Genomic DNA, 20,167 nt, shown 5'->3' on the forward strand with positions numbered 1-20,167 from the left:
AATGAAACCAATAAGAAAAGTGTGTGTGCTTTTTACTAACTCCATCTCCTTTTGCTCCAGTGGCTCCCTGGGGGCCCGGCAGACCCCTGTCACCCTTTTCTCCCTGTTCTCCTGGAGGTCCGATCAGACCAATCAAACCAGGATGCCCCTGGAAAATATCCAAATTAAAGATTGCAGTTAATTTTATTTTTAAAAAAACAACTTTAACAAATGAATGGGCTACATCAAATTTAAAACAAATAAATCACTACATTATGAGAGTTAATGGATGCATCAAGTACTTTTTGTTTGGGTTACATATGAAAGACAAATTTTCACACACCTTTTCACCCTTGGAACCTGGATCTCCTTTCAAGCCAGGCAAGCCAGGTGGACCCTACGGATATCAAGGACAAGCACGTTAAACGGAGGCATGACTTTATTTTGTAATTTTGTGATATTTACCTGAACCACGAAAAGGCCCTGCTGTGCAGGCATAATCACATCTTTCAGCATTCAATGGGCAATGTTGGAGCACGCACCGCAGGGCAAAAGGTGACCTTAAGCAAAGTGACCTTACAATGAGTGCAGATCGGAGTAGTTCATTGCACTAATGGCGTACGCCAATTTGAACCCACCTTAAATGACATTTAAAGGTCCCAGTCTGGTTCTGAAGAGACTCACTGATGCACGAACCATTTGAACAAGTTTTCAATGTGCCTGTTTTCTTAGTTTTGCTTTTGGGCAGTTTTACCCACCCACCACCCGAGTGAATGGGGTGCATATTCAATGTTCCTGAACCCTGAGAGCAGCACTCAACATTAGGGGCAGTGACAGGATTTAACCAGTGGAAATAGGGTCTGGGAGGAAAATATGGAAAATCAGCAAAATGTCCAGGATCTCTTGATCGATTTCTGCAAAAAAAAGCTCAACAACCTTTGTGCCCTGAATTTTAGAAATAGGAATTTTAGAAACAAAATCCATGTTCTCATCTCCGGCAATGCTGATTGCCTGCCAGGGAAATGGAATCCAGTTGCAAACACCCGCCCAGGGTCTCCTCCAACAGGTGATCAGCATTGTTGGATGACAGTACTGATCAAATGTTCATCGAGGGGAAAAGAGGGAGACTGTTGAGTGTAACAGTGTGTGTGTGCATCTTGATCTAAGACATCGAAGTCTGCATAAGTTCCCTCTAAGGATAGATGGTTTGAGACGTTGTGGGACATTGCTTTGTCTGAGAATTTAAACCATCGTAAGATGGTTCTAAGAGGGGTTACAAAATGAGTCCATTTGAATGTTTTATGGTTTCCATTTATATCTACTATATATTTTGGAAAATGGTTTCTCTGTACATTTGTTTACTACAGGTTTTGCTGCCTCCTGAGATATTGTCACCAAATTTGGCATGAGGGTTCCAGAGGTGGGAGCAGTGGCCATCGATGTTTGGATGCTGCCTGCCATTTTGAATCAAGATGAGGATTGAAAACTGACTTTGATGTGATTTTACCCATGGGGGGGGTGGCATCAGTTCAGACACCTCTCAATATATCATTCCCAAACTTGCCAGACGGGTTCCCAAGGTGGGGGTGGGGACCTACATTAAGATTTGGTTGCTGGCTTTCATTCTGAATCAAGATGGTGGACCAAAACATGACTTTGGTGTGACTTTACCCAATTTTTGCCATGGCTTCAACTGCCTCTCAAGACGTTCCTGACACGAAAGTTTGTGGGGAGAGGGCGGAGAACCGTCTTTGTTCATGTTTGATCACCAAGAACCATTTTGATTCAATAAAGCAGGCTGATGGCAGGCTTTGGTGTGACTTCGTCCATTTTTTTGGCTAAGGTTTGGCCAACTCTCAGGTTATTGTTGTCAAATTTCCCACAAGGGTTCCCAAAGTGGGGATGGAGGCCTGCCTCAACCTGGACCAAAATATTACTATGGATTGACTTCACCTGATCTTTGATGGGATAGGCCCAAACTCATCATCCATTTAAATACCACAATAGTTTTTGGTTTCTAAACATACCCTGGAAGCACTAATGCTTTATAAATAGAAACCATGTCCTGCATGTACCCCCAATGACACATGTCTCTATAATAATAAATTTCATTTATACCCCACGCTCCCCAGCCAAGGCTGGGCTCAGGGCAGCTAACAAGCAATTATAAAAACAAGTTGAATGAATACAACTTAAAAACAAGATTAAAATACAACATTAAGACATTCAGACATTCTAAAATGTCCCTTCAAAGAATCTATTTTATTATGATGTCTGCAAAAATGTATTGAACCTTTTGTTAATTTTATTCCCACCGCACTAATGTGTTCCACACAGTTATTGTTCATTGTTTCACTGCTGTTTGTCTTGCTTGTTGTCTTCGAAAACTTAATAAATGCATCTTAATTTTTTCCTCAGTCTGTAGAAGGAATGCTATTGATATTATTTGTATGGAATAATATTGGGGAAAGCCAAACTCAGGTCTACTAAGCTGAAACCCTAGACATACTTATAAGAATGTATGATAAGGACTCATTGAGCACCTGCTTGTGGAGATCTGAGGGACTGGGGATAGGGATCTGAAGTGACTTGGGCTGCAATCCTATACAAGCTTACCTGGAAGTAACCCCACTGAATTCAGTGGGACTTACTTCAAAGTAAACATACATAGGGTTGGGCTCTCAGTGCATTCTGACTGATGGTTGCCTGCTAGCAGCAGACATCTGTGAAATCATTGTATTGTTAGGAATGGTAAGTGACCCCTTCAACCAAGTGCAGATTGAAAACAGTCCTAACTCTTCATGTGCAAAAACATTATTCAGTGTGTATCTTTTCCATTTCTTCTTTAGGATATCATTAGATGCAGAAAGCCCAGGCAAATACATAATTCATGGACAAAAAGTGAAATAGCGATGGTACATTTTCTTTTTTAAAGGCTTCTGAGATGCAGAACACAATTTTCACCTGCAGCATGTTCTGTCCTCCTACTTTATCTTAGGTTTGGTATTCTCCTCACAGATGCAGTCCATTGGAAATAGCATAGAGTCAGCATCTACGGCAAAGTTCAATCTGAACTTTAAGAGTAACCAAAGTTTAAATTTTTCAGGATGTGTGACAAATCATTAATACTTCTCCCCCCGCTGTTTCCAGCTACAAAATCCAGCAGAAATGCCCAACTTCGTATGTAACAGTTAGCATCCCTAAGGACACTTTGTTTAATCAAAAGCCCCATAAGGAAAGGTGCTCACCATGGGACCTGGAGGACCATCTTGACCTGGTGCTCCAGGTAGACCTTGTTCTCCCTATAGGAAAGACAAATTAGAATTTTTTAGGTAAGAGCATATAATAGAATGCAAGAAGCGAGAGATGCTAACATGTTGCAGTCAATGTACTCACCACGGGGCCAGGAATACCCCGAAGACCTTCTGGGCCAGGTTTTCCTGAAGGGCCTTGAGGTCCAACTGGGCCTGTTTTTCCTGGAGCACCTTCTGAACCAGGTTCCCCCTACAAAACAGGTAAAGTGATGTTGATGGATTGTCTGGCCATTGCATTTAAAGATGAAAAAACAGAGTGTGAGAAGAGAGTAAAGGGATTGGTCAGCCTGTGTTCTTATGCGTTCAAAGGATCAGGGTACAATGTATTGGCACAGTTTCTTTCCATTTTTCTGTCCAAATTCTCTGCCCTAGGTAACTTTGCTTGTCCCAAATGTAACTGGAAGGAAGTCTCATTGTATAAATTCTCTTTAAACTTCAGAAGAACTGTGACTGGGCAAAACAGGTACAGTGGTACCTCGGGTTAAGTACTTAATTCGTTCTGGAGGTCCGTTCTTAACCTGAAACTGTTCTTAACATGAAGCACCACTTTAGCTAATGGGGCCTCCTGCTGCCACCGCCGGAACACAATTTCTGTTCTCATCCTGAAGCAAAGTTCTTAACCCAAGGTACTATTTCTGGGTTAGCGGAGTCTGTAACCTGAAGCATATGTAACCTGAAGCGTATGTAACCCGAGGTACCACTGTATTTGAAAACATGTATCTCCTGTGCACACTTTCAATGTGTCCATGACTGGCTGTGGTTCAAATGCATCTAGAGCCATGCATCTTAAAGTATGGTGCACTTCTCAAACAAAAGGAAGGGCACTGGGCATTCTTTCATGGCCCCTCCTTTCCATTCCTCAATTTGTATGCATTTTTAGATCAAAACAAGATGGGTGTGAATATGGGGGATTTCCTGCCAGTTACAATGATCTTTTGTGTTACTGCCTTTGTGGAACTGCTGTAGGAAGGAGCTTTCTTCTCTGTGTTGTGGAGGTGCAGAAATGCTGTGTGTCAGTCCACATAGTCCTGCTCTTTTTATTTTCTTCTAGCATGCCTAGCCCAAGATGTGGGTTAACTGTGAATACCGCCAGTCAGGTGTCAATCTTTATTTTGTCGCCAGAACCCTGTTTATGATTCGGTAATTGCAAATTCAATTGCAAATACAGTGTGGAACATGGATACAATGCGTGTAGGTTTCTTATCATGTGGCCACTAATAAGGAGCAAACTGACACTGCAATAAGCCTCTGGCTTTATAATTACCAGCTCATTTTTTCATGTGCATTGGCCCCGTGCACAGTTAGAAAAGAAAGTAAGCAAATATCATTTACACTTGACTTAGGATGCTAAGGGGCAGAAGCCAGGAGCATGAAAAGAAAAGGCAATTTCTCTGCAGCTGACACCAACCACAGCATGCACTTTGGAGGAAAAAACAACACACTATTTTTGTAGCATAAAACGCATCAATTTTACCTTTGCTCCTTTTTCACCCTGCCTTCCTTCGGCACCAGCTGCTCCTGGAGGTCCCTGTCACAACAGGATAAAAGTTATGTGTGTAGGATATCTGCCGGCTCACAAATAGAGTTGGTTATAAAACATACATCAAATGGAAGAAAAGTATGAGCAGAAGATTTGTTTAGATTTGGTAAAACACTAGTGAATGATAAAAGTAAGGAAATGAATCAACTGCAAAACTGAGCTGGTCGCTTTGCTAAAAATCCAAATTACAATTGTTGCTGGAAGATCAAAGGCTCAATAAAATTAGAAATACCGTATTTTTTGCTCTATAAGACTCACTTTTTCCCTCCTAAAAAGTAAGGGGAAATGTGTGTGCGTCTTATGGAGCGAATGTAGGTTGCGCAGCTATCCCAAAAGCCAGAACAACAAGAGGGATTGCTGCTTTCACTGCGCGGCCATCCCTCTTGCTGTTCTGGCTTCTGAGATTCAGAATATATTTTTTCTTGTTTTTCTCCTCCAAAAACTTGGTGCGTCTTGTGGTCTGGTGCATCTTATAGAGCGAAAAATACGGGTACATCTCTTTGTACATTTTTTAATAATCCACTTTCCTATAAAAACACACACCCAAAGTGCTTTACAAGAAAGGTACAGGATAAAATAAGAAGTAGTAGCAGTAGTAAAAAAAAAAAAGATCTCAAGCTTACACTTCAGTTTAAAGCAACCACAATCAACAAATGGAGATGGAGGAGCAGATAAAACAAACATAAAATCAGTAATTAAAAACCCCAGATAGCCTACTATGGCTCCCATTGCAGTGGCAAATTAAAATCCTACAAAGGCTTAGGCAAAATCCTACAAAGTTTTTATGTGGTGCTGAAATGCTAGCCATATCAGTGCCAGTCATGCTCCCAGAAGGAGGGCATTCTGTAATCAGGGTGCCACCATGCAGAAGACACTGCCTCATGTCATCATGGCCCCATGGACAGCATCCTTCTAGAACTATGAGCCTAGGGAGGCTAACCCTGGGAGAGGCTAACATTGGGAGAGGCTTTCCTTCAGATAACTGGGTCCCAAGTTGTTTACGGCTAATTAAAGGTTGATACCTGCACTTTAAATTCCACCTAGAAACATATAGGTAGCCAATGGAGATCTTTCCGAAAGAACTGAAGGCAGTTCTTCATTCCAAATTCTATTCTTCCTTCTGAGCAATTGTACAGTGGTACTGAATGGAGCCTGACTAAGGCTGTGTGATAATTCCTGGTCCACGTTTTTCAGCCTGGGAAATTTGCATGCCGTGCTTTACACACAAATCTCCCAAGGAGGCATTATCTGATTAGATACGAGCCTGTATCTCCTCAGGGAAGCAGCCAACCCCGGGCACATTAGGGCAGCCCACTGCCAACCCCTGGACCTGCTGCCAATCCTCACCATGCTTGCTTGACTGTAAGAGGGAAAGAAAGTGAGAGGCAGAAATATTGCCTGCTCACTTGTCTACCCTCTGAGCAGCAATGATAACTTGCCTGATTGGAAGGGTGGCTGCAGAGGGAGGAGGAGGAGATGCTTCTGTCAATACCAAGTTTGGGGAGGTGCAGGTCCCACTGGGGAGATTGCCAAAACCTTTGTTGTACTATCCCACATAGTTAAATTCTAGAAAACCAACACTACCAGTCTTTGTCAGCAAAAACACGAAACAGTGCTGGGGTGTCTTAAAGATGAATTGATTGGTAAGGTTGCAGCTTGCATTATTTTTTTTTTTATTTTTTTTGCAGAGAACAGCTTGCTCCACACACAATGAATTTAAAATATGTAAAGGAAGTAAGACGATCTCTGCAACACAAATGAAATGAAAAGCGGCTCTTTCGGAAGGAAGGAGAAAACAGCCCGTTCATCCATCTTCAAATGGAAAATACACGGGGGTGCCATCGCAGCGAATGAGCAAACACATTTAAAATAAGGGACCACTTTTAAGAGTATGACTTTTAGAATAGATGTCCAATAATTGCCTATTCTTATCATGACAATGTTAGCCAGGGCTGGATTTACGTTTGATGAGGCCCTAAGCTACTGAAGGTAATGGGGCCCTTTATATGTCCAGCTGTCCTTTGTCAACAACAAATTGTCGCTTTGTTGTTGTTGAATATATGCTATATGGTAATTTATGGACCTAAGAGGTATCTAAAGCCATTTGCACATAACAAACTATGTATTTTATCAAATTAATTGCTGAACTGAAATACAATTAAGAAGTTATTAATAGTGAAATACAATTAACAGTATATTAATAGTGAAATAATTATTAAGCTCTAACTGTATGTAGGTTTTATTTTATTTGCTTTTTATCTTATATTTTGGAAATGTACATCCAGGTTTTTTTCCCCTTTAATTTTTTTGGGGGCCCCAAGAGAGTGGCACCCTAAGCTTGTTTAGCTTATCCATAAATCCAGCACTGATGTCACCGCCGATGCCTGTGCTGAGTTCAATGAGATTTTGCAATCTCTAAAGTCTTCTCCCTTGGATGCACGCATGCATCTGGACAGCTGGATAGAGCTAGTGGCACTGCAGTTCTTAAAAGACTTCAAAGAGTGGGATTGTTTCATTCCTTCCATGATGCATACACTGTAGTAAAGCTGACGAGTCCAACATCTTATCAATAAGGTCACTTTTAATGAGCAGTGGCTGCATCAGGGCCTTTTGTCTTTGATACTCCTGAAAGGTTACACTGAGCAATTGGTGAAGAAGGCCATAGGGCATGTGATATGACATCAACAATAGCCCCTTCTTAAAATTAAATGAATTCATGTCCGCCATGCTGTATCTAAAGCCTGGTTCACACAAGCAAGCATTGGTGTCATGAATCCCTTTAAATGCAGCCACATGAAAACTGTTCCATGCAACAAAAACAACAACAACAACAACAACAACAACAACAATTAATAATAATTATTTATACCCCGCCCATCTGGCTGGGTTTCCCCAGCCACTCTGGGCAGCTTCCAACAACTGTTCATGTGTAACATTTTAATGGTTTCAGCTGCTGCTTAAGAATGGAGCTCCCACACTTCTGCATTTAATGTGTCCATCAATCTGCCACTGATTTGTATGAACCAGGTGCCTTCATTATCATTGTTTCTATGCTGAATTGATCTAAATGTATTCCCCTTCTGAAATTCAGAATTCCTCCCACTACAAGACATGCTTCACACATTATAGCAGGACAACAGGTCCTCACTTTGACCCTGATTCTCTTGTCAGATTCTCAGATTGCTTTGCACTGTCCATCGTCACGCCTCACACTACATCAGAAAGGTCTGGTGATCTGCATTGCAAAAATTGCTTAGATCATGTGGAAACTTTCCATGTAAGCCCCACCACAGCAGATGCCAGGATGAAAAGAACCTACATGATCCTAGAGACCTATGTCAGACATTAGTCATGTAATTTGGGAACCATGACCAAGACCTGCATGGGAGAGGCTGCTGGTTTCCCATGTTGCATGTACCTTCATTGGAAAGCTGAGGTTGGCTAAAGATCCTTGGTGTACATCCAGCAGCAAAACCCAGCAAACAAATGAGATACCAATAATCCAGATCTCCTGAGTGTGTGTTTCTCTGTCTGCAGCATGTACTGAGAATGGCTCTATATAAAGTTGCCCATGAAACAGAACCACCACCACCCAACATTGTAGTCAATGGCAGGGCCGTCTTTAGCATATGTGCCGCTGGGGTGCAAAGATCCGCCCAGCACCCCCAAATTTAGTTTAGCCTCCAAATTAACTTTTACTATGCCTTATGTCACTATTATCATTTGATGAATAGCACTCACGCCTGCATGGCTCCAAAAGGAGTTTTCTGTGTGTGTTTTGTTTAAAACCAGCTTTTCCAAAGAAGACAAAGAACACATTGGGAGTCGGTGTAAAGACTCCAAGCATGTGCTTACGGTCGTAGGGGGGTGTCTGAAAGATGAGATGAGCGGGCATTGTGAGCATGCCCCGTGGAGGACCTTAAGGTCCATAAATAGCAACACCCTAGAGGTCCCAGGCCCTAAAGAAGTCAGATTAGCCTCAACCAGAGCCAGGGCCTTTTCAACACTGGCTCCGGCCTGGTGGAACGCTCTGTCTCATGAGACCAGGGCCCTGCGGGATCTGATTTCTTTCTGCAGGGCCTATAAGACAGAGTTGTTCTGCCTGGCCTTTGGCTTGGAACCAGCCTGATCCCCTCCCTCTCTTTCCCTTTCCTTCTGTGATGGAACCCCTATCTGGGGACTTCCCTGGCTTTTCTGGCCCACGTAGGACCAGTCTAGATAGTTGGCCTTGGTGAAGATCTGACTTTTTTCTCCCCAGTTTTTGATCTGGGCTTCCACTGAAATGAGGATGCATTTTAGGTAGTATTTTAAGCTTGTTTTTAAGTTCTATTTTAATCAATTGTTTTTATACCTGATGTTAGCTGCCCTGAGCCCAGTCTTGGCCAGGGAGAGCGGGGTATAAATAAAATAAAATAATAAATAAATAAGAATAATGTGTGGGAGAGCCGTCTTGGGCAGCCTTTCATTGTGGGGGCAACCTTATTTCTAGAGGAGCTGGGAGGGCCCTCGTGAGCACGCATATACGAGTTCTTCCGTAGCCTGTGCATGCTCCCATCGCTAGAAAGGCGCATTCTCTTTCTGTCTGTCTCTCCCTCTTTCCTGTCACTCCCCCTCCTCCTGGCTTTGGTGAGCGAGACTTTCCAGAAAGCTCTCCCTGCAGCAGCATTAGCAGGCAGGCGGTGCAAGATCAGTCGTGTCCAAGGTGTCACTGACCCCACTGGCGCATAGCAGCTCAACACAATACGCTTAGGCGGATTCAGCGGCGGGTGCCTGGCGCCCGCCAGATTTCAACGCCCAGGTGCCCCACACCCCTTGCACGCCCAGGTAAAGACAGCCCTGGTCAATGGAGAAGCCTTGGCTCCCCCCAACTCTAGACTCACAATGGGTGGTCAGTAGGATTTAATAAGAGCTTAGCAAAAATAATTCCTTTAATGCACTGCCCATTCCAATTGCATTTGCTTATCAACAGCAACAACGTAAATCTCCCCAAATTGGATTAACCCATATAGGGATACGCTGGGGGCAATAATAAGGGGACATAGGAGTCAACTCCCAGGGGATGTGGGGGCTTTGACCCCCCACAATAAAATATTTGAGGAGGCTGAGCCCTCACAAACTTTGTGGGCATTCCCATTCAAATGTTGTGTATAAACTGCGTTATGTAATCAATTGCATTGGGCGGGGCCTACCTGGGCCCCCATAATATTTTATTCAAGTTGGCACCCCTGCAAGAGGGAGAACATTTTCTCTTAAGGCTTTGCCACATATTTAGTTACTTAGGCATCTATTTTTTAAAAAATGTAAACTTAACAATGTAAAGTGTGACTATGGAAAATGGAAGTGTACAGTATGTGCATCGTGCACATACATGCACACTTGTCAGATGGCTAGCAAGAGGTGCCCTTTGTCTTTGTGGTCCTCTGGGAGCAAACCCAGATTTGTTAGTGTGTAACACACAAAAGTTCCCTTTGTGAGAAGGCAATTAATGAGTTCTATTACTACACAGGACCCACTCCAAGCAAGCTTGTAAAATGGTTAAAGCCAATTCTCTTCTGGTGGGAGAAGCTGTGAAAGAACTTCATTATAACTAGAAATATGTTTCTTGCATAATCTTGGAATGCAGCTGCAACATTAATTAGCAGAGCTTAAGAACACTGTGATCGCTAAATTATAAGCACAATGAATCGTGATTGCTAAACAAAAGGGGTGCATTCGTTATCAAACAGTGCCAATTCTGCATTGAATGCAAAGTGGGTAAATGAACGGCTCTCGTTAACACCCTGTGATTGCCGGCATTGCACAGATGGTGCTTCTACAAAGAAAAGATGGCTAATTGTTATTTATCTTACTTTCCTCGGCTTGAGTTTTGTAGTATTGCAGGCTTAAAAAAAACACAAAAAACTGGCACAAAAGATCTGAGCAACAAGAAGGACACGGAATTAATGTACGTCCTCCACCCCCAGACTCTGATTTAGCTGCAGTTGAAGCTCACTGGGTCACCCTGGGCTTGTTTCTCCTCTCTCTCTCTCTCTCTCTCTCTCTCTGAGACAGAGAGAAAAAGGGAGGTGGAGAAACATTAATTCCTTGGAAGTGTGGTGGAATAAAAATGTGATGAAATAAATACATGAATAGAAAGCTACAGGCAACTAGTCTGGCATAACAACCAATGTCTTCCAATATGCATTGCCCTTTGCCTCAACAGATGCATCTGGAGACTCCATGGGGTGTTGCCATATGAATCCAGATATGAACGTGCAGTTTTCCCATTGCCCGGGGCTGCTTACACATCTGGATCTCTCTTGCTGAGCCCAGCCACTGTTTCATTGCCTATTTATGATTTTATCTTACGCTCTGAAGGGAACGCATTTATCAAATGCAAATAATTCCATGAGTCGACAAAGTGGCCAAAGAGGCAACTTTTCTCATTCTGGGAAGCAGTTTATCTTCATCTCATTCCTCAACCTGAAGGCTTCCCTTTGAAAAACATGTTCGAAACGCTATTTGGAGTCATCAGTCAGCTGATGGAAAATATGCTTGTTTGTCTTTTAAGCAAAGTGCCATTCATTATTTATCAAGCACATAAACATGACGCGGCCGTTTGTTAGGATGAAAAAAACAGCCACACCTGTTTGCTATATTACTAGCCTCTCTGTGTAGATATGCTCAGAGGGGAAGAAAGGAATTCCACCCTCATTTACAAGTTCATGGGGCATCCTGCCGAGAAAGCAAAATGCTTTGCCCATAATGGGAAAACAAAGCCAGCATAAATCATTGTTAGATTCCAGCTCTCGTCCCCCCCCCCTTTTTAAAAAAATAAATAAATATTGTTTTACATGACATTTAAAGAAGCCTCGCAGTTACCTGGTCAAGCATTTTACCTTTACACTGGGAAGGCCCATTCTACATATGGATGTGAATGTCTTTGTGTAAAGTAGTTGATTCTGGCAACCCAGTCAGATAGCCAGCTAATAACAATAACAACAACAACAACAACAATAATTATAATAATAATATAATGTCTCCACCAAGTATAAATGGCCAGCTCCATGTTTAAGGAGACCCCTGCCAAAATACTCTCCCTTGGCTCCCACCTAGCCACTGTTTTTTAAAAAATTCCCACAACATCCCAGAGCTGGACCCTTGTGGTGCTGGGGAAAATTCAAAATGGTGGCTTGTAGCAGGGCAGGGCATCAGCCTTCATGGGACTCAATATTCCTGATCACATGACAGCTTCTAAGTACCTTCAGCTGGAAGTCTATGAGAAAGTCTGAGAGGAACCTTAGAGGAGCCAACACTGGGGCAGGGCTTCTGTACCCCCAACTCTTCTTCAGACTTTGAATCCTTATTTGTTCAGGCATATAGGGTCTAAGTAACATTAGAATCATGGTAAAAGAATGAGAGGCTCTCCTTCATTAAACAAAAAACAAAAAAACCTCATGATCGATGACTGCTGATTCACATGCTACTTTTTTAGATGGTGAAGTCACCATGAAGTAGTTTTAGCAGATCAATTTTTGCCTGGCAAATAGATTGTGGAAAGGAATCCTCTTACGACAAGAGCTGGAATTTCACGTTGTAGTGCAAAGCACAGATGATTAGCATTTTGGCTAAAACAACAAGATTATTGAGCTTGAATTGGTGCATACAACAGGTCAGGTTGGGGATGGTGCTGAAAGCTTTAAGCTGAAAGTTTTACAGAGAGAATTTCATGGGGAAAGATACTATTTCCTCACCCCCAGCATTTTTTGTTAGTTGGATAGAAACACTAACAAATTCTTGAAGTTTTGAGGAGACAGAATTTAATTGCCGAATGCAGCACCGTTGATTTAAAGTCTTCCTGGAATGACCAATTGACTGTTGTGGTGGAAGAAGAAACTGATTTGGAAAGACACTCCAGAGTGTGAATGAGAAAAAAGGGAAAGGAGGAGGGCTTCTGCCTGGGAAAATGTGAGGGGTGAAATAAGGTGAGAACACACACCAGAGATGGGAGTGCAAGAGTGAAAGGAGAAAGGGCAATGGATATGTTAGTCAACATGATTGTGGAGCCCAAGGGGCTTCTGCTTCCAAGCAATGAATCTGCACTCAATCTCCCTGTTACTGAGTAGGTGGAAATATAAATTCATAGTGGCATTGCTTTCCAGAAGGGTTCTGGAGTCACAGCACCATAAGAAAAACCAGCAGTGTCGCTTGTGAAATGTAGCTTGTACCACAGAATTGTCACTGCAGCTTCTAGGAGAAACACGTACTGCTCTTTTGAGAAATGATCCCACCGAGAGTCAAACATTTTTTTTATGCCACCAGTGTCAACAGGAGAGGTTTACAACACACGCCTAACTGTGTCTAAAGGTAAAGGTCCAGTCGTGGACGACTCTGGGGTTGCGGCGCTCATCTCGCTTTATTGGCCAAGGGAGCCGGCGTACAGCTCTGGCAAACCAGAGCAGCGCACGGAAATGCCGTATACCTTCCCGCCAGAGTAGCTATTTATCTACTTGCACTTTGATGTGCTTTCGAACTGCTGGGTTGGCAGGAGCTGGGACTGAACAATGGGAGCTCACCCTGTTGCGGGGATTCGAACTGCTGACCTTCTGATTGGCAAGTCCTAGGCTCTGTGGTTTAACCCACAGCGCCATCCGCGTCCCTTCTAACTGTGTCTACTGAGGCATAAATGCTATTGAATTCTATGGGGCTTACTACCAGGTTAAGTAGAAATGGGGTTGCAGCCTTAGTCAGGGGAAGAGCTCAATGGCAGAACACCTGCTTTGCATGCAGAAGGTCCCAAGTTTAATCCCTGTGCATCTCCAGTTACCACTGAGAAACTTCTGTGTCTGAAACGCTGGACAGCTACCAGTCTGTGTAGATATTGAGCTAGATCATCCAGTGGTCTGATTCAGTATGAGGTAGCTTTCTATGCTCCTCAGTTTCCCAGGGATATCGCTAGAGACCGTAGCTGAGTGTTAGGGCAGATGTTTTGCATGGAGAAGATCCAGGTTTCATCTCCAGCACCTCCTGTTTTAATAAAGGATCTGATAGTAGGTGATAGTGATGACCTTGGTCTTAGAATCTGGAGAGCCGCTGCTGGTCATACCTTGGTTGTCGAACAGAATCCGTTCCCAAAGTCTGTTTGACTTCCGAAAATGTTCAACAACCAAGGTGTGGCTTCCAATTGGCTGCAGGAGCTTCCTGCACTCAATCAGAAGCCGTGTTGGATGTTCAGGTTCCAAACCGGAACACTCACTTCCGAGTTTGTGGCATTCAGGAGCCAAAACGTTCGACTTGCAAGGCGTTCAGGATCCAAGGTACGACTGTATATACAAAACTGAGCTTGGTGGATAAACAGTAGACGGACAAATGGTATGAGGCTGCTTCCTATGATTTTAGCATGTTAAGCCCAATTCCACACATAGGCTTACGCAACTAATTTGTGATGGACTGATGATCTAGGAGTGGGGGGAGGACCAACATTCTTTCATTTCCCAAAGGGTTTCCCAAAAAAGTTTGTTTGGGTGGGAAAGTGTGGATTTGGTAGGTTCATATTTAATGGGAACTTAAATTTCTTCCTCATCCCTAAATAAGATTAAACTACCATTCTAGATAGCATTTGGACTAGGGAGGGGTGGCCACCATCTTGTACTTCAGCTGATGGGACAAAATGACCAAAATGAGTGAGTGAGCTTCCCCGGGCTTGGGGAGCACATGTCTATGAGATGTAAAGCTCCTTTGCTCCCAAGGATTAGAACTGTCTATTCATTTTCCCTTTTTTTAAAAGCCTCTGGGAGGTATTGCAGACTTCCTTCAAGTGTGTTGTGCTTGGATGAAACAAAGTTACAATGGCAAAAAGCCATTTCCCTCAGCTCTAATAAACTTATTCATTGTTAAATCTTCGACCGAGTCATACCCCACTTCTAGTGGAAAGACTACTAATGCCACAGTAATCGTTTTCAGAATTATAAATGTGCAGTAAGTTGGTGGAACAAATAGATTATTGTGTAAAATAGATAAAACTAATTAAGCATGTCAGCTCACTCAAGCCTATTATATAGAACAGTTTATCTCATTTTGTTAAATAGATTATGGCTTACATCTAATGGTGCTGTATGTTTAAAAAACTGTTAAAAATTCAACTAATTAGGGTTTAGATGATCATACATCTGCATAGATTATTGTGTATCTGCAAAGCATCAAAAGACTAATGACAGTAGGATAATTACAGACCTATCAACTTTTTGAAGGTTACTAAAACATTGCTATTTTTTTTCCTGAAGACACTGCTTTTTATTTGGCACTGAACATTATTCTATCTTACACCATGATCTTAAAACGTATTACTTGGGAGTAAGCTTCACTCAATGAATTTAGAACTATAGTGTTTTCTAAGCAACAGAATATAAAGTAGTGATATGTGGTTGTATTCTGAGCAAGGCCAAATCGAATTATTGCCACAGACAATCAACTTACTTTAAAAAAAAAAGAAAAGAAAGAGTATTTTTATTTTTATTATTATTATTGGCAGGCATATATGCAGGCTTATGGATAAACGAAACAGAAAAAAGAAAATATCTTGGCCATTCTTGTTGTTCCATGATAAAACTCCTCTGAAAAATGCGTTTTTTGTTTTGGCTGTCACCAAATCAAATAATTTTTGGTTCATTAACCTGCCTTTTCAACCAATTAACCAATTTAATTTCAATGAATTTGTATTTTACCAACACTTCCATAGCGGTAACTTTCTGATACATTGAAAAGGGGCATGATAATAAACTGAGAAATAAGAGCTAGAGCAGACTCCTGAGAATGATGCAGATAATTCATAGCATTGCAAACCTCAGAACTGCTTTTCTTAATAGCTCTGTGTATGAGTAGAATGTGATATAGGCAAACAGGAGTCGCACAATAATTTGGTAGCAATGTTGTTGTTGTTGTTGTTGTTGTTGTTGTTGTTGTTGTTGTTAAGAAGTAGAAGGCTCATTTTACCATATGTGGTGAACATGGAGAATAGCTTTTGGGAGATGATTTATAATTAGTTGAAAAAGATATTTAAAGGAACTTTCCCAAAAAGACCAGAAGCTTTATTACTAGGGATAACTGGAACAGATATCCGTCCCCACAGATAAATCTTTTTCTTTACGAAACGACGGCAACACAAATACTATACACCCAAAAATGGCGCAACGAGGTGGCACCTACCAAGGAAGAATGGCAGCTGAAATTGATAAAATATGTAGAATTGGCATGTCTGACGTGTAAAATTAAAGATCAGAGAGAGACTGGTTTTTTAAAAGATTGGGAAATGTTTTCAAAATACTTAAAAACTCAGTGTAAATATGTTAAAACACAAATAGGGTTTGAGTAAGAACAGCAGTGGGGGGTGAACTTTTTGTTTTTCTTTTGTAGAAAGGTAAAAGTATAGAGTAACTATAATATGCAGCATAAATTGAAATTTTGGGGGAACCATGGAGGGAGGGAGGGGAAGTCGTAGGTGGAATGATTGTTAAATTTGAAATGTTGTTGAATTTTTTATTTGTTTAAAAATCTTCAAATAAAATTATAGAAAATAAAGAAATTTGGATGTAATAAACTGTGGTTTAACGGGGATTATAGTTTCTTTGGACATTTAAAATATTCAGTATACTACTACTGAGAAAACAACAGGATTCCCATCCTGATGAGCTTTTAACCGACTCTCAATCTTGCTTTCCCTAGTTCCAGCTCAGCCATCTGAAGCAGTTGGTTGTCAGCTACAAAAGCTGGTGTCATTTTGTAATAAAAAGGTGATTATAAGTTAGTCTCAAGGTGCCATCAAACACATTTCTTTCATCACGGAAGACTAGCACATGGGTTTTATATTGTATTAATATTTTAGCTTTCACTCTCTGTTGCTGGAACACACCAGAACAAAAACAGCCCTATAAAAACCCAAGCTACTGTGCCCTTAAGCCACAGGCTTGCTGATTAAAATTTGTCCCAATTAAATTGATCAAAGCTTGCTGCACTAGTTTCAATGAATTAGCATATAATAATGAGCAATGGAGGTTCCCCCCCCCTTTTAGAAAAATGGCATTTCTAGGGAAAAAAACAACAGAACAGGAAGACCTGAATAATGCATTTGCACTAGGGTCTCTTAAAAAAAAAAAAGACCATGCACTCATTACAAAATGCACTCAACATGTATTACAGCCATTCTGACCCTGTTCTAACATACAGCAATTGCTTATCATCACCAACTCTATGATCCACAACTCAGGTACAATGACGAACTTAAGTGTATTTATACCCCTAAAGGTCATTGGTACCTCACACACAATTCATAACTTCTCTGTAAGTAAGAAAGGAAACAACACATCTTTCCAAATATGGTACATTTCTGTTAAAACTGTTTACTGTGTACAAGTTGGATCTTGAAGCTACACAGAGAGAGAAAATATCATATCAATGGATTACCATAAACTTGATCTTTGACATTATTATGCCTTCCTATGAGACTGATTCCAGATTGTGGATGTGTAAGATAAATCATCTTAATTACTTCACTGAAGCACTGCAGAAAAAGTTGCAGTCAAAACTCCACCTTTAGAGTACGGTCAAACCTTGGTCGTCGGACGTAATCCATTCCAGAAGCACGTTCGACTTCCAAAATGTTCGACAACCAAGCTGTGGCTTTTGATTGGTTGCAGGAGCATCCTGCACCCAAGGGGAAGCTGCGTTGGACGTTCGGCTTCCAAAAAATGTTCAAAAACCGGAGCATTTACTTCCAGGTTTTCGGCGTTCGGGAGCCGAAATGTTTCAAAATGGAGGTGTTCGGGATCCGAAGTTTGATTGTAACTTGAAGTTGAAATGTGCTGTACCAGAAGTGGCCATGAAGTATGGCATAAAAGACTTCAGCTTGTCTGGGAATTTTCCCCTACCTTTCCACATGCACCTGCTCTAACCCCAAAAACTGCCTTGGGGTGGTTTGGGGGTCAGGAGAGCCCCCAGAACAGCACATGGAGGAAGGAAGGAGGAGAAGGGGCAACTGGGTTCTTTATGCTATTTTTTAATAGGAAAACAAGCCCACAAAAACTTGAACCTGGAGCGGGGGGCACAATGTTAGGGAAATGATATCGAGGTAAAATGCCAGGGGGAAAAACTTGCATCGAGAAACATGACTTACTCTCTTCCCAGGGGGGCCAGGGGGTCCTGCTTCACCTGAAGGACCTGGTGGTCCCTGGAAAAACAAAAATATATGTATGAATACCCTTGGTACGTGCCACTGAAGATCAGGAGTTATTGTATTGACACAGAACAGTCATTGACACTTTCAGATATATTTGAACAAGGATCCTTTGTGGTGACAGTTGTACGAATGGACAGATCTCAAACAGTTTCTGCATCAATTACCATCCCCCCCCCAAAAAAAAGTCTGCATGAAAATTCATATGAATTTACATGTGCATTACTCCTAATATACACATATCTATATGGACGTTTTCCTAATATATGCTTTCTTTCTTTTTGCAAACGATTCTCCCCTGATATAATGCACTTTGCATTTTATTTTTGCAAATATGTGCATTTTTGTGTGCACTGTCCCCTAATATTTTTCTCAAGAAGTGCATCACAACCCCCCCCCCCCCAAATTCCTAGATAGTAATTACTCATTCACCTCCATTATAAGTGAATAACTGGAAAGGCCAGCAAACTTTTATCTCAGGATGCCCCTGTCTTTTCACATCTAGGTTCCATTATCAGTGGAATTAATCAAGTTTAAACGGAGTAGTGTCTCCTCTTCTTAAAAACCTATTACAGAGGCACCACTGGACATTCTTCTGGAACTTCTTTGTATTGTTATTTTAGATCTCATGCGGAAATTGTTCAATTTGGTTGCGTACTTCTGTTTGCTTTAATTTTTTGTCTGTGATTATTTGCAATTATGTAATTATGTGATTTTTATATGTTGTAAGTTGCCTTGAGCATGGTTTTAACTTTGGAAAGGCAGCTCACAAATAAAATTATTGATTGACTGATATTGAAAAGACGTTTTGATCTGATGTGGTGAGCTGGAATTCAGGCATGCCTAAAATGTCCAGTTCCCACTAGCCTTGCCATAAGTACCTATTTGAATTCCTTGTAGCTGTCTGTCCACATAAGCATTTTATATATCACTTTCTTCCCAGAGTCTACCTTACTGCTCATTCAAATAATACACACAACAGAAAATCATTCCCAAATGGCCATGTCATGTAGTTGGTCTTAGGACAGCCTGTGTAAGTCCAAGCAAAGTTTAATTTGGAAGTACTGTATTTTTCCGTGTATAAGACTAGGTTTTTCTTACCAATTTTAAATTTTAGGTTTAAAATTGGGGCTCGTCTTATACATGGGTAGTACTGAGGGGTGTTTTCTTAATTTGGAGTCCCCCAAAATAAGGGGCATCTTATACATGGGGGCATCTTATACGCGGAAAAATACGGTAACCTATAAATTGTTCTGGATCTCAGCTAATTACTTCCTCTGGTGCTTATTCATCCACTTCCAGCACTTGTTTCCCACTGAGAAAAGATTGAAATTTGAGAAGAAAATGCAATCAATGGTTGCATTATTTTGTTTTCATTTTTTATGTGTGTCCTCATATGTTCTAGGAATGCAACTTGCAATTTTTCAGTGAAAATTCCACATTCCAAATACTACAGGATTATTAGAGATATTTTACTTACGGGTTGGCCTGGGTCACCATCTTCACCTTTCTCCCCTCCTGTGCCATCAGTCCCCTAGGAAGAAAAAGACAATGTTTGTCTCACTTAACCCTGCCTGAATTTTGTATCCTGTACAGAAAAATAACGTTCATTTAGAAGAATTACTACAGACTTGCAGAAAAGATTGCTCATGTAAATCCCACACTTCATCTAATTGCTCTCAAGAGGGACTTGCACATGGTTCTCAGGCAGCCTCTCCTATAGGCAGTTTTGCAGGGCCAATCCTAATTAGCTGTAGCAGCATTCATTCTCAGACACTTGCTTGGTCTGGGCAAAGTAGCCAACTAGAACAAAAATTCAATGTATAATAGTTCGAATATTGGACTAAGGGTGTGAAGATCCAGGTTCCAATCCTCAGGCATAGAGTTCCTGGTTCACCTTGGGCCACCCTCACAGGGCTGTTGTGAGCATAACCTGTGACCTCCTTGGTAGGATACATATAAAATGGACATAAAACAACCGTCCAGATTGAATGATCTACTTATGGTTAGAACTGCATGCAAAGAATATGGCTTCTCTTCCATTAAAAGCAATATTGGGCCAGTCCCCAGAGCAGAGCTTTTTGCTCAAAGCATATTGTCACAAACAAGACTCTCCAAGCACACGCT

At 41.5% G+C, this 20,167-nt stretch overlaps 1 protein-coding gene across 1 annotated transcript in view; it reads right to left on the reverse strand.

Annotated features, from left to right (window-relative positions):
* COL11A1 (collagen type XI alpha 1 chain) overlaps positions 1–20,167 on the reverse strand; it is a 263,380-nt gene that overhangs the window by 16,568 nt on the left and 226,645 nt on the right. The window contains exons 50-56 of the mRNA XM_081008888.1: positions 19,521–19,574; positions 17,981–18,034; positions 4,768–4,821; positions 3,376–3,483; positions 3,228–3,281; positions 323–376; positions 41–148 (exon numbers count right to left, since the gene is read on the reverse strand). Of these exons, the coding sequence (XP_080865014.1) occupies positions 41–148; positions 323–376; positions 3,228–3,281; positions 3,376–3,483; positions 4,768–4,821; positions 17,981–18,034; positions 19,521–19,574 (486 nt within the window). The remainder of the gene's footprint in view (positions 1–40; positions 149–322; positions 377–3,227; positions 3,282–3,375; positions 3,484–4,767; positions 4,822–17,980; positions 18,035–19,520; positions 19,575–20,167) is intronic.

Source organism: Podarcis pityusensis, assembly GCF_964106645.2.
Source record: "Podarcis pityusensis genome assembly, chromosome: 6".
Lineage (NCBI taxonomy): Eukaryota > Metazoa > Chordata > Lepidosauria > Squamata > Lacertidae > Podarcis > Podarcis pityusensis.